Raw genomic sequence first — 16238 nt, 5'->3', positions numbered from 1 at the left:
TGAAAGGCTATTTGAATAATATGATTTTAATATTTTAATATTTTTGTATAAAAAATTATATGCAATTTCCCCCCCTGTAAAACTATTTTCATTGTGATAGCAATAAATACGAACTTAAAGTATGCTTTATTAGTTCCATTGATCCGAGGGCGGAACGTAATCAATTGATTGATGTCTTGTAAGACTACTGGAATTCACTTGAATTCATTAGGGAAAGCTGTTAGGCCTCATTCACACGTACCAAACAACCAATCAAGCAAATGTTTGGTCGTTTTTTTGGGCCACGACAATGCTTTTCCAATGGGAGTCATTGCTGATTGCTGGTGGTGTTCTGCCCCTCCCCCCTCAACAAACAAAAATGTTTGGTCAAACCATGTGACTCCCATTGGAAAAGCATTGTGGTGGCCCAAAAAAAAAAAACGACCAAACATTTGCTTGATTGGTGTTTGGTACGTGTGAATGAGGCCTGAGGCTGCGTACACACCTAAAGAACAAATGTTTGGTCCGTGTGCGATGCCTGATTGCTATTTGATTGCTGCTCCAATTCATTTTCAATGGGAGTCACGTCGTTTGATCGGACAAACCTGTCCGATGTGGGGGCGGAGGGCACAACAAACACATCGGACACCTTGTAGTCAAAACAGCCAACGAACAGGGTGGGACTTCAGATCGGACAGAAGGGTGGTTTTTAACCGCCAACTAATAGGAGAGAACTTCCGTTCTTGACAGCACTGGGTGGAGTTTAGGCTGTAGTCTTCTTGAGTTACGTGACACAGACTATTATATCGCTTGTTTGTATGTCTTCTTTTGGCTACGGCCGTGCGTAACTTGGAGAGTCCAAGTTGCGCACGGCTGTCTCCAGTGAGTGAGTCCAGTCACTATTGCTATTCTATATACAGAAATACAGGACGATAGCCAAAATATCCGTCAGGCCTCGGCAGTTGTGAGGCTGCATTAATAATTAGTTCTAAAAGCATGTATTTTTTACGGGGATCACTATTGATTTTAATAGTAGACGCGGCATATATGTCTATGAGTAGCCTAGAGTAGAAATGTAATGGCAGCGTACGAGGTTCACATGCGCAAATATAACAGATGTACAAGTTATCGACACGAATGGTACTTACGGTATGGTACACGATGTAAGCTTGTAGATCTGTTTATTTTAAGCATGCGCCACCGCCACCACGCAAAGTTATGACGCGCGCACATGTGGGGGGAGAGACCCGATATATTTTATAGCTCTTATGGGAGAGACGCAGACAGAGAAATATTTAAAATCATCCTGTCTCGCTCTAGCGCACGGCCGCACGCATAAAGAGCCAATGGAGCAAATGTTAAATAAGCTACACAGGTGGTCCTAAATGATTAATTGATTACATCACTATAGCAAAAGACGTGATATAGGTCAACTGCAGCGGAGCTGTTCTGACTTGAAGCTTAACTGACCAGCACGGCTTCAAGTTTAAACCATAATATGACATGGAAATGCCCGTCGATTTGATGCGCAGAAATAACATAGGCCTATATCGAATCAGGTTAAGGTGCACACATGGAAGAAAAGTCCCTTTTATCGGGATTCGGGGATACTTTGTTGTAGGCTATACGTCTCCGGTGAATTGTATGCACCAGCAGCAAGCACATTATTGTTCAAACACCTGCTCCTCTGTTCATCTGTTGTCTTATTTGGCTAATCAAATAATTATTAAGAATTAATGCAATTTCAAGTTGTTGCTGCAATCATGATTCATGTTGCTGTTCTCTTCTCTGTGTGACTGAAGGTTGCGCCCAAAAATTGTAGACAGTGATTTCCCGCACCCCCTCATGTTATTTTTCCCTCCGTCGTAAAATGACCTCTTTTCTTTTTCTCACCATTTGGTTCGCTTAACATGTCCACGTGTCATTTGTTTACATATTTGGTACACTTTACAAAGTCCAGTGTGAACACCAAACGGACCAAAATCTAAATGCAAATATTTGGTCCTTGGTCCTTGATCCGGACCTTCTAAGTGAACTTTGAGTGTGAAAAACGGCCTCGACAAACTACCGCTAGCTGCTGCTGCAGTCAAGAAAACTACACTGAACATATGTGCATCTATTTCCGCGTATGTAGCACCGCCCAAATCGCGCGAAGCCTTAGGCTTCGTACACACCTTTCGGACACACAGATCTGTCCGACCGACCACTGATTACATTTTTATGATTTGATGCCTCCATGTCCCACAATGCTTTGCGCGATTTGGGCGGTGCTACGACACGCGGAAATAGATGCACATATGTTCAGTGTAGTTTTCTTGACTGCAGCAGCAGCTAGCGATAGTTTGTCGAGGCCGTTTTTCACACTCAAAGTTCACTTAGAAGGTCCGGATCAAGGACCAAGGACCACATATTTGCATTTTGATTTTGGTCCGTTTGGTGTTCACACTGGACTGTAAAGCGTACCAAATATGTAAACAAATGACACGTGGACACGTTAAGCGAACCAAATAGTGAAAAAAAGAAAAGAGGTCATTTTACGAGGGAAAAATAACATGAGGGGGTGCGGGAAATCACTGTCTACATTTTTTGGGCGCAACCTTCAGTCACACAGAGAGAAGAGAACAGCAACATGAATCATGATTGCAGCAACAACTTGAAATTGCATTCATTCTTAATAATTATTTTATTAGCCAAATAAGACAACAGATGAACAGAGGAGCAGGTGTTTGAACAATAATGTGCTTGCTGCTGGTGCATAGCCTACAACAAAGTATCCCCGAATCCCGATAAAAATGACTTTTCTTCTATGTGTGCACCTTAACCTGATTCGATATAGGCCTATGTTATTTCTGCGCATCAAATCGACGGGCATTTCCATGTCATCTTATGGTTTAAACTTGAAGCCGTACTGGTCAGTTAAGCTTCAAGTCAGAACAGCTCCGCTGCAGTTGACCATCACGTCTTTTGCTATAGTGATGTAATCAATTAATCATTTAGGACCACCTGTGTAGCTTATTTAACATTTGCTCCATTGGCTCTTTATGCGTGCGGCCGTGCGCTAGAGCGAGACAGGATGATTTTAAATATTTCTCTGTCTGCGTCTCTCCCATAGAGCTATAAAATATATCGGGTCTCTCCCCCCACATGTGCGCGCGTCATAACTTTGCGTGGTGGCGGTGGCGCATGCTTAAAATAAACAGATCTACAAGCTTACACCGTGTACCATACTTTAAGTACCATTCGTGTCGATAACTTGTACATCTGTTATATTTGCGCATGTGAACCGACGGATATTTTGGCTATCGTCCTGTATTTCTGTATATAGAATAGAACTTAGTACCAGACTGGACTCATCACTGGAGACAGCCGTGCGCAACTTGGACTCTCCAAGTTACGCACGGCCGTAGCCAAAAGAAGACATACAAACAAGCGATATAATAGTCTGTGTCACGTAACTCAGAAGACTACAGCCTAAACCCCACCCAGTGCTGTCAAGAACGGAAGTTCTCTCCTATTAGTTGGCGGTTAAAAAACACCCTTCTGTCCGATCTGAAGTCCCACCCTGTTCGTTGGCTGTTTTGACTACAAGGTGTCCGGTGTGTTTGTTGTGCCCTCCGCCCCCACATCGGACAGGTTTGTCCGATCAAACGACGTGACTCCCATTGAAAATGAATTGGAGCAGCAATCAAATAGCAATCAGGCATCGCACACGGACCGAACATTTGTTCTTTAGGTGTGTACGCAGCCTTAGAATGCAGAACGAGTGGTTTTCTCTCCCCTGAAAAACGCCTGTGGTTTCCGAGGCTACAGAACGAGTAACAGAAAACTGTCATTCCAAAATGGGACCTGTAACAACATTTCTGCTCTACTGTAGTCTACAATAAATGACAATATATGTCAGTATCATGGTCAGTAATAGTATCATGTCAGTATCATGGTCACTCAGTATCATTGTCAGTATCATGGTCAGACTCAGCCAATTGTTTTCTGTAATGGCTACAACTGTACAAATACACATCTTATGAAAGTTAGTAAGTTACAACCAATGTGTTTTATGTCTCCCAAATGAAAGGAAAGAGGTAATTGTAACATTATCCAAAGGTCAATAAAGATGGGAGCACATATCGTCTGCGTCAACCAATATCCCCACCAAGTTCCAAAAGCATCTCAGTGGAGGAGTAGGGAGACCAGATTGCAGCTTTTAAAGGCACTTGTTTTCGCACAAATCTGAAGTTGTCTTTTCTGTAATGAGGGTTTTCTTATCCTTGCCATCGTAAATCAGCGTTCTGGACGAAACCTCTGTGATTTGAGGAACAAGGCCCCCTCTTTGTGGGGAATCTCTCACACAACACCAGCTTTTATTCTCAGGAAACCTTGGCTTAGTCCACCTCATTGGGCTTCAACACAGCTGGCATGGCAGCAGAGAGAGGACACACACACACACACACACACACAAATAGGAACTAACGGATTTAGCAAGCAGCCATGTGAAGACATGGAAATCACATTGGGGTAATAAACAGGACACAAGTACATTTTAAATTATCACAAATGATGGATGGCTAGACGTCTGAATTCAGGATGGAACATGTTCTCTAAAAAAGGTCAGGGTGTATTTTTGTTGTTGCAGCTAGAGTTACTTTAGAATAGATGGAAATTGTTACAAACAGCTGGGTTCTAAAGATTTACTGGAGGGGGGATGGGAAAGGGAATCATGAGACGAACCCATGCCTCTGATATTCATATCCCCTCTGGTCATAGATTTTTATGTGTTATCCGTTGTTGAACATCATTATTAAAACTGAATTATTTATGTTGCACAGCTCACTTTAGGATCTAGGCTTAAAATGATATCACTTGAAATGCCTGCTGATCGAGGCACACTTGAACATTTGTAACAGGCTTTTGTTTGTGGTTTTGCATTTCCTGTATGAGCTGCACCTGCCGCGGACTTAAGAGTATGACTGATCATTAAGGTTTCTTTGTGAGTGGCTGTTGAAAAAGCCTACCATACAGACACACTGACAGTTCTCGACCTTTTGAAGAATTGCACACACACACACACACACACACACACACACACACACACACACACACACACACACACACACACACACACACACACACACACACACACACACACACACACACACACACACACACACACACACACACACACACACACGTCTGGGGAACTTCCTTAAGACCATACTACCCATTGTTTAGGCTTTTTTAGGCTTGCGAGGGGGGGGCTCTGCTCATGCACCTCGCTCAAATGTACATTTCCCTATTTTTAAATTAAACCTATTTGAGGTCCATGAATAATTATTATATTTATAAATAATATTCTTGCCTATAAATACTATAAATAATAATACTCTCTATACATTTTTGAATTGCCAAATTTAAACTGGCCTGTATTTCAGGCTGAACGAGATCTAAATGGAACCTCCTCTCGAATGTAATTCAAATTGTTTTTTTTCCCCCGGCTGTATTGTCAAATACAGTATTTGTACTGTCATCACATTATGAGCAAGTAAAGGGAAGCTTTTAAACTTCCAAAAAGCCTACATTTCTGAGTTAGTGCTAAAGACAAATAGTCTATGGATTCTTCAGAAGGACAAACAAATAGCAGATCGACAAAATCTGATCAAGTAGGGCATTCATTTACAAAAGAAAAACCACACAAAAAGTTAAAATATGGACATACAGTAAGAGGCACCTCTGAATGGAAGGTTGAGCAGTTTCAAGCTAGTGGGAGAAGATGGTTATCACTCGTGTTTTATGAATAATTTCCTTTTTCACTGTACCTTTCTCCAAAGATGTGGAGGACCAACACTTTCAGCTGGCCAAAATCTCATTCATGAATATCCCTCAGTCGGCTATTGCTATTGGAATAAGAGCACACTTACATAGTCGATACGTATAGACTGTTGACTCACGTCAGCAAATTCAAAGGAAAAGAGGGCTCCGCTTTTATTTTATTTTTTGCCGACAGATTGCTCAAGAGCTGACATAAGTGAGAGAATTCAACCGGCCTCAGCTCACTCTCTGTGCTCCTCTCAACCGTGGTGTCACCAACCAAACTATGGAAAAAGAAGATCCCATCATTATCTTTCAGTGTCTTTATACCTCTCTCTCTCTCTATCTCCCAAGCCAGCCCCAGGGGTCCCATGACAAAGAAACAATAGGTGTGGCATCACTGACATGGCCTTTTATATAATACCTTGATCCAAGGGTTGATTCAATCAAAGGCAGGCCTTCAGGGCAAGGTGTTTATGCTCCCTTTGACAAAAGGAACACCTTCTAAATGAGAACAGTTAGAATGGAATAATGAAATAGCACCCATACATTCATAAATGATGAATCAATATGACAGTCCATGCCATTGCCAGTCAACACCAAACCCCTTCCCACCAAGTCTAAAACAGACAGATTCTGAGCATGTTGTCATTTTCAAATACCAAAAAAAAAAGAGGCTGAAATTAAACAGGGTAAAATAAACTGCCTTTTTGCAATTCCTATTGTTCTCCTTTTACAACTGGAGACGCCAGTTACCATAGGTGGAAAGTGCCAGACAAATGAATGGAATAAGCAAAGATGACGAGCTCTAGTTGTCTGCCATTTGAACCGGAAATAGAAGTCGTCAATTTTTGTGGCACCGACCTCTGTTGTGTCCGCTAAAAACAGGTGAATATATATTTTTTAACTCCGGATAAAGGCAAATTAATAAGCCGTCTTAACGTCTGTGGCTACCTGTGCAGAGTTAAATATAACTCTGCCATACGTCTTAAGACACTAAAGCTGACGTCCTACAGTATGAAGAAACTGTTTAATGTGTCGACAGCACTGAGGCCTCTGTCACATTGTGCCTGTGGAGGTGCTGTCGGCAGTGTCTTTGTCACGGTCACGCCCTCTGCCCCTCTCTCTGTGCCCTCTGGCCCTCTGTGTGCAAACGAAACTAAACGGCAAAAACTATTCAGTTTGGTACTCACCAGTCAAAGATCTATGGTTGTTGCAGGCCTAGTTTAAAACTAATTGTTTACCGAAAAACAAAAATGTGTTTTACCTTTCTTTTGCTACAACCAATGTTCACATAGAAATGTTGGATGGTTATAAAACAACACACACGCACACACTTACTTGAGAGGCTGAACTCACTGAAACCAGTAACAATTTATTTGAGCGACAGAGGGGACACTCCAGCATCACTTCTTCACTGTGGGGCGCTGTATCCGATGGCAAGGTGAACTGCAGGAACTCCAGTCTGTCGGATGGCTGCCTAGGGTGCACTCTTTTCTCTTGGGTGTCCTCCCTTAGCCTTTTGTCCTCCCAGGCTAACCCACAAGGCAGCGGGGCAGTGCTTGGCTGATGCCAGGGCGTGTCCACACTGGGCCTGCACATCACACCTCTGGGGACCACTGCAGCTCCGAGATCCCCTGGCACGTTCACTTGGGGCCTGTGGCCCGAGTTACCGTGTTGGCCTGGGGCCCCAGTTACCGTGCATGGCCACGTGGCGGCCCGGCAGGAGTATTGGTGAAGGAGAGGCTGTGTACTGGCAGGAGAAGACTTACACCAGAGGCTGCTTCTACGTACGCATAAAACCTTCACTCCAACTACTGCACTAGATGCATCACAGTACCCTGTAGTCTAGCACGCACACACACAGCCCATACATCCAAACAGAAAAGTCCTATCTGATTGCATTAAACGATATTAAAGTCACTTTGCCACTCGATTTGCCACTCATTTTATGTATGCGCATACCCTCCATTTTAAGTTTATAATAATGAAGGACTTAATAAAAAGGGAGTATATAGAAAAAGAAGAAAAATGACAACCACACAACAGTTAATTCAATAAATATAATCTTTATGTAATTATGTATTAGTGCATGGTGATACATTGGAATGCTGAGGCTGATGGCTCCAGGGGCAGTGTAATGAGTTTAGTGTTGCACTTCCATGAAGCCGGTATGTTTCAGATGTCTGTAGAAGGCTCCTTGGCTCCCTGCAGTGAACACAGAAGAACACATACAGGTGTTAGGCCTAGTACACACTACACACACACGCAGGGATTACAAAAAACTAGTTCCAATCCCATCTACAATACATTACTAGCCACGTCAGTTGCTTCCTGTGTGAAGTCTATATTTGTTTAGACAGTAATAGTAGCAACCCTAGGCAAGTTGGGGCATGAACTTGGAGTAGTCCCCCTCCACTACTACGGGTGGCAATTACCTTGCTAAATCCGGTGTATTTGCATTACAGTATGAACTCTCCCGTCCAAATAAAGACAAATGACGAAACAAACATGGATTTTATGTACATGTATAACTAAGATAGTGTACAAATAAGAAAGGGGAAACAAGCCCCTTGGGGATTTTTGTGGTATCCTTTTAGGGTTAGGTTAGGTCTGTTACGGTACTGCTGTACTGTTTTCAAACGTGTTAAAAAAGTATTCAATCGATCAAACCAAATGGACCTGTAACACTGAGGATTTTTACTGTGTTTATAGTATTGTCTGCTGGTGACAGTGGGAAGGTGACGGCCATGTTTTAGATTGCCATGGTCGTCACCATGTGCAGGTCTGTGTGTGTCGAGTCAACCGTGTGACTCCAGGAGAAAAGTTATCGATTTCATCGTCCATTAAATCCACTTCAGTGGTAGGAGGAGACAGGTTAAACAAGGAAGTCTAAGTCAATATTAGATTGGTGTTACCTCTCTCACACACAAAGCCCAAATTAAAACCACTCGGAACTAAATGTTACAACCGCGAACCATGTGTTCCGCTTGCATCACTCTGTGACATACAGGATTTCTGGCCTTACCTTGCTGAGCTCTGGAAACAGCTCCTGAACAACGATGTCCAGCAGCACATAAGTCATCTGAGAACACAGTACACACACACATTACAACTTAACATATCGTTGCTGTCGGGCAGAAACCTCTCCATATTTTAACATTTGGTGTTTGTTTTTGTGCTCGTTTCTCAGCCGACCTGTTTGTTGAGCAGAGGCTGCTGGAAGCCGTCAAACAGACATCTGATGCCCTCGTATTTATTCTCCTCACCGATGCACTTCCCCACAAAATCTGGACGTGGAACACACACACACACACACACACACACACACACACACACACACACACACACACACACACACACACACACACACACACACACACACACACACACACACACACACACACACACACACACACACACACACACACACACACACACACACACACACACACACACACACACACACACACACACACACACACACACACACACACACACACACACACACACACACACACACACACACACACACGAGAGAGAGCGTTAATGAACACTGATGATATGATTACAGTATGGATTGGGGTCCCAGAGATTAAACTCGTTAGTCTGTTAATCTGTGTAGTCTAATGCATTTTAAACGGAGGGTTCATGAAATGAAAGAAGAATCAGTGCTTTATTGCAGTGGCTCATAACCCAATTTAAGGTCTCTGTGCAGTGTGGAGGCAGCATGGTGTTCAGGAACCATGGTTATCGTACTTTCTCTGGCAGCATGGTGTTCAGGACAGGAACCCACCTGGCAGATACTTCATCATCCCCTCAAACGTCTGCTTGGCTCTGCTCTGCTTGTCCTCCACACTCCTCTCCTCCGTGGTCTCACAGAACACAGCGTCTAATGGACACAACACAGGTACACATCAGTGGTTTTCCACTGCTTTCCCCCCCATACACTCATGCAGAGCCGGATTTACCTTGCTGAGGGCCCCCGGGCTGGAGCAAATTTATATTTATAAATAATACAACTAAATACAATAACTATACGCACATTTCACTTGAATCGGATTTCAATACTTCAATCTTATAATTAAAAAAAAAAAAAAAAGTCCGGCTCTGCACTCATGTGTAATGTCGTCACTGTGTGCGTTTCTCACACAGAGTTCTGGTTTGCAATAATGATACTTGTTTTTCTCCCTCTCTCCCACCTCTCTCTGACCCCCTCAATTGTCTTATCCTTCTCTCTCTCCTTGTTTTCCCACCCTTGCAAATTTTTCCACTGCTTTCCCCCCATACACTCATATGTAATGTCATCACTGCTATGTGATGGTATTGAGCCCACGTGCCCCCGTCAGCACACATGGAATCACCTGCTGTTTCTGTCGGTAGGGCATGCAGAGGAACACGCTATATGCCTCACAGTTCAACAGCCCTGCTGCTGACAGCCAGGCACCCTCCACCAGAATTTTTGGTCAGACTTTGATTGAGAGGATATCCCCTTGTAACCTGACTCCGCCAGATGGGACAGCAGAGAGTACACTGGGAGTGTTCTCTCTGCTGTCCCATCTGGCGGAGTCAGGTTAATCCCCTTGAGATGCAGCATCTCATTTTAGAGGGGGTCCTATACACAGGCAAAACATTACATACCATACAGTGCAGTTACACAATAGACAATACAAACATGGACAGATACAGTTAGCTTGCTCATCCTCTCCCACCCACTCCCCCATCCCCCCAAACTCTTTTTAAACAAGCTTGTAGGACTGGCAAGTCAAGTGCAATGAGAAGGTTTAACTGAAACACTGACAATCCTGGACAAATAAGAATTTCCCCTGCTTTACTTGTAATGTGATGAGACAATAGATTGAATCTAATCCTTGAAAATATTGCAACTTTGAAATAGGTAAAAAAAAGTAGGTATGCACGCATGCAAACATTTACCCTATATCAAGTCCCGACTTACATCCCAGTAGCTACCCTCAATCAGTCCCACTAGGGAAAAACCAGGGCCACACAATCCGTTGGAACTACTCCAGAACTACTCTGCCAGGGCTAGGAGGTACACTTGCTCATAGAAGGACTAGGCTCTGTGTGTTGGCTCCTGTCCGGGCCCCTCCTACGTCTCACCAGGTCCACTCCTGCTCTCACCTACATTATACATACATTTAGGAAAGTCACTCTCTGTTCCACATTTTCCTCGTCACTGATTTGAGCAATTGGTCTCAACTTGCAGCCTGTATCTCTTTGTACAGTAGCTGCCACTGTGAACGCTGCATGAAGGCAAAGTTTGTGTGACTGTGCCTCCATGACATGTCTCTACCAGTCAGTGTTCAGACCACACACACACACACACACACACACACACACACACACACACACACACACACACACACACACACACACACACACACACACACACACACACACACACACACACACACACACACACACACACACACACACACACACACACACACACACACACACACACACACACACACACACGAGGATATTCCAGTGATGTGCATGATGGAACCCTTAAACACTCACTCACCACTAAATGCCACAGCCTTGCCTCAACCATTAGGTGTCTAACCGTAGCTTTATCCTAAATCCTAAAATTACACCCATCTGTTAGGAAGGGCAGGCAGAAATAACTACCAACGGTCTCCTTTGTAAATGCCTCCATTCTCTGAATGCATCAGTCCAAATATAGAACACCCACACACAAGAAAAAGCATGCATGAAAACAACACACACAAACACACACACAGCGGATGGTTGTTTTGGAGCATGTTTTTTTTGTAAAAACAAATATAGAACACCCACACACAAGAAAAAGCATGCATGAAAACAACACACACACACACACACACACACACACACACACACACACACACACACACACACACACACACACACACACACACACACACACACACACACACACACACACACACACACACACACACACACACACACACACACACACACACACACACACACACACACACACAACGGATGGTTGTTTTGGAGCATGTTTTTTTTGTAAAACGTGTATACTTGGAGTGTTTGTGGTTTATCAGCGGTTAACCATAGTGTGACACCATACCGTATTTATACTCTACTAGACTAAAGTTTAACATTGTGGTGCACATCACGTGCCTTGGACACATCGACTGCCTCATATATTATGTAGCATTATACAGCCGTCACTGGTGTGACGGCTGCATGTCAGCACCTCACAGTGGTAGGAAAAGCAGAGTGCATCAAATATAAAATGAAGCACTTGTGTTGTGGAACTAATTAATTCATGAGATTGAGAACTGCAGAGGGTGGCTTTGAACAGCATCAATAAAGTAAAACAGTCTTTCTGTCTTTCTGGAAATGTTTTCCACTGCCATGTTTTTCCCTAGTGTCTTCAACAGCTACGGTTTCTAATAGGATCCCATTTAGACCCAAGGCCGATTCTTAAAAACGCCTCTAAATCCTGACCTAAGTTTACTGGAAAAACATCAAATATCAATTCAATGTCCCTGGCTTGAAAGGTATAGTAACGTATCCAGGTCTAAATTGGTTGTATATACACTGGCAGCCATAGCTGAATGGGTAGTAACGTGTTCTTCACCTGGGAAACAGTTCCCTGGTTGGAACCCAGCACTGGCTATGTGTCGAAGGGTCCCTGAGCAAGACCCTTGTTAATTACGTGTTAGCCTTGACAAGGGTAACGGTAAAAAACAAAAAGGTGAAGACCAGGCCCGTACAATGTCTTTTTCTAAAACAAATCAACTGTTCTTGTGGGGACATTTGGCCCTCACAAATATAGTAATACAAGTAAACACAGACAGGCAGACAGTCCTACCTCTGAGCTGTGTGATGAGGGACACCATGCGGTGCTCCTGGAGGTTCTGGTCCAGCTTGAAGTGCATGTACTGGTCCATGTAGGCCTCAAACGTGTTCTTCAGCAGGATCCTCCCCGTCGACATGATGTGATGGAGCCAGTCGGGCATGTGGAACACCACCCGACCTGCGCACACGCACACACACAGGCACGCACACATGCACACGCACACACACACACAGCGTCCTTTTCATTTCCAATTTGTAGCCGATCTACAAGCTCACATGTCAATTCAGATCCGCGCCTAGTTGAACAATTTCAAAATGTTTTTCAAAATAGTAAGATTTTCCCACTAAGTTTAGGGATAAGGGGCAAGACGGCGTGCAAGATAGTGCTCTTACGGCCCTATTTTCGTCAGTGCTCAACCCCTTATCACTAAACTTCTTTGCCTTCTTTGTCCCACTCACCCACATGCATCAGGTAGTTGATAGTAATGACGACAGTGACTGTCCCACTCACCCACATGCATCAGGTAGTTGATAGTAATGACGACAGTGACTGTCCCACTCACCCACATACATCAGGTAGTTGATAGTAATGACGACAGTGACTGTCCCACTCACCCACATACATCAGGTAGTTGATAGTAATGACGACAGTGACTGTCCCACTCACCCACATACATCAGGTAGTCGTACATGCCATTCACAGGCATCATCTCCATGAAGCAGTTGCGGTTGTGTTTCCTCTCACAGCTCTCGGGGAGGTTTGCGTTGTTCTTAAACAGATCGCCGATCAGCTATGAGGGAAACGGTGAAGCTGTCAGTCAACCAAAAGACCGTTCATGCAGCGCCGGGATCGCTTTGACGATCATGATTCGTTAAATCAGGACTGAGTTCTAACACTGCTTTTTGTTTTTGTATAACATTGAACTGTCATTCGTTAACATTCCAATTTTCACAGTCATGGATTTTAACTTAATTGTGACTATTCGCAAGTAAGGCAACCCATATGTCTAGATGTTGCTGGTTGGGGGTTAATGCTTGAGGCCTATAATGTCCTTGCATCAGATCCAACAGTGCATGACCTTAAGATTTGTGCATATATTCTCTTGTGTCAGGAATCGGATCTATTTATTTATCTAAATGTAATCAAACAGTCAGTCAGTGGTGAGAAACATACTATATTTCCTATATATCTAGTTGTATCTTAATTTGTTATTATTCATAACTCTGGACTGGATTATGACATTCACTTAGCTATTTGGCATGGAAAGGTTTTGGAACCCCTATTGTAGAGAGACACTGAAGAGCCCTACAGTACCTGCTCACTGGCTGTTAAAAAAAAAGAGAAAAAGCCTAGATAAGAGTGTTAGCTAACAGCAAGAGACTTTCATTTATCTGACAGAGAAAAACCACAATGATTTAGTGTATACATCCCCCTGATACTGAGCACGGTCAGTTAGGTCTACACTTCCATTTCCTTCTCAATAAATAAGGTAGGGCAGTGGTTCTAACCCTCTGCATACCATTTTGTTGTTCTCAGCGTTGGGACTGAGGATGGTGATTTCTTGCCGGCTGGGTTTGGCTTTAGGAGACTCACAGGAGTTAAAGAAAGACTGGATGAATGGCTCCAGGTTCTGGCCTTTCTGAAATACAAGAAGTCAAACACAACACTGAGATCACCTCCACTTCTCTAAAACACATGCACGCACTCACGCATGCATGCATAGCTTGGATGAATGCTGTAGGTACAAACGTGTAGTGTGTAATTGAGGTTAGTCCAAGGTCAGCTAGGCGTCTACCATTATGGATGTTTTGGTTGAATTACGACAAGAGCATCCCCAGAATGCTCTATCAGTAGCTTCTTATTAGCCAGAGCATACGAGCGGAGTGGAGTGGGAACAGAATGAGGCCATTTTTTACATAGTGGAGTGGGTTTATAAAAAGGTAGCAGCAACCTCAGAGCGAAGACCATCTGTCGGTCCTAGACGCTCTGGTCAGGCCGCCCACCACATGTTTGAGCATGCCCGGGCAGTCACACGGACACAGACGAAGCCAAGTGTTATGTGTTGCGTGTTTGCTGTGTGTTTCAGACACACATTCATTCATTTAAGTTTATTCTCAAAATTACACTGAGTAATTAAATATTATATCATAAAAAACATCACAATACATCAGAAGATCAGGAAAAGGAAAACAAAAAGGTATACATATGAATTACATAGGTTACGAATAGAAGCTAAGACAAATTTCAAAACGATCTAAAAACAGTTACATATTGTGGGGATCTGTATGTATCACAGCATGGGGGTTGTTATATCTGATCATGCCCCGATCTCCATGAACATCTACTTTAAGAGTTTTAGAACTACAAGAGCGCCATGGCGGCTTAATACTTGTTTGCTCACCAGCGAGGGATTTGGCGATTTTGTTTCTAAACAAATTGATCTCTTTCTGAGTTTCAACAAAACACCTGACGTTTCGGCCTCTCTGCTGTGGGAAAGCCTAAAAGCATTTATTAGAGGTGAGATAATTTCTTACTCAAAATTTGAGGAGAAATGTAGAAAGGACAAACTGACCGATTTGACCCGACGTATATCTCAGATTGATGCTACATATGCCGTCTCCCCGTCCCCAGACCTTTATAAGGAGCGTCTCACACTACAAGCAGAATATCATTTACTCACGTCAAATCGCACCACTGAACTTCTAATCCAAACGAGATCCAGGTTTTTTGAACAGGGTGACAAGGCTGTTAGCACACCAACTACGGGAATCTCTACCTCCAACCTAATCCCCCAAATGATTCTGATTCAGGCATTACTAGTACCAAACCATTGGAAATCAATGACACCTTTAAGAAGTTTTATTCTACTTTGTACTCCTCAGAACAGGCCTCTGAATCTACCTTTAATATATTTTTTTAATAATATCGACATTCCCACTGTTGAACAGCCTGTAGCTGGGGAGCTGGAGAGACCAATCACTCTGTTAGAGCTTAAAACAGCCGCTTCAAGTCTTCAGAGTGGGAAATGCCCGGGAACCGGATGGTTTCCCCGGTGACTTTTATAAAAGTACACAGCATGGGGGGATCAACATGAGCAAATAGCGAGCGTGACAATAGCCCCCTGGAGCGGCAGTGAGGCAGGATTCAAATACAATATTGTAGATAACTTCACTGGAGTCAAATGTGATAGAATTTACTCATATTATTATAGAACATACAGTATGTCAATGGTGCGATGTTATCCTCCATATCAGCTATTGCTTGTGTCATACTGTATGTGTAAACTTGTAAGTTTCACCAGAGCTATATCTTTCACACCTGTTGCAAAAGGTTCCATGAAAGTGAAACTGTGCTTTGTAACCACAGACTATGTGAAGTAGCTTTGCGGCATGGGATGTTGTATCACTTCTCATTCATTTGACCAGTCAAATCTAAAGTGGAGTAAGTAAAAAAATGCTTTTTTAAGATTGTATGTACAATGAAGTTATGGACTTTATTGGAATTATTCATAGATAACTTGAATTATCATCAAAATGCGCCACATTGCTCCTTGTTGCACAGAAGGGCACTTTTAACTCTTACTGCAATTCATTGCATGTGTTGGGAGATACAT

General features: G+C 43.2%; 1 protein-coding gene across 2 annotated transcripts in view; it reads right to left on the bottom strand.

Moving 5' to 3' along the window:
- Positions 1 to 7830: 7830 nt before the first annotated feature.
- Positions 7831 to 16238, bottom strand: part of snx14 (sorting nexin 14) — a 35371-nt gene continuing 26963 nt past the window's right edge. For both annotated transcript variants that reach the window (XM_079526101.1, XM_079526102.1), the window contains 7 exons: positions 14145 to 14264; positions 13292 to 13415; positions 12638 to 12802; positions 9578 to 9673; positions 8980 to 9071; positions 8810 to 8866; positions 7831 to 7989 (listed from right to left, as the gene is read on the bottom strand). In XM_079526101.1, the coding sequence (XP_079382227.1) occupies positions 7960 to 7989; positions 8810 to 8866; positions 8980 to 9071; positions 9578 to 9673; positions 12638 to 12802; positions 13292 to 13415; positions 14145 to 14264 (684 nt within the window). In that variant the 3' untranslated portion in view covers positions 7831 to 7959. The remainder of the gene's footprint in view (positions 7990 to 8809; positions 8867 to 8979; positions 9072 to 9577; positions 9674 to 12637; positions 12803 to 13291; positions 13416 to 14144; positions 14265 to 16238) is intronic.

This window comes from Electrona antarctica (genome assembly GCF_951216825.1).
Source record: "Electrona antarctica genome assembly, chromosome: 17".
Classification (NCBI taxonomy): Eukaryota; Metazoa; Chordata; class Actinopteri; order Myctophiformes; family Myctophidae; genus Electrona; species Electrona antarctica.
This window is presented reverse-complemented; position numbering and strand designations above follow the sequence as displayed.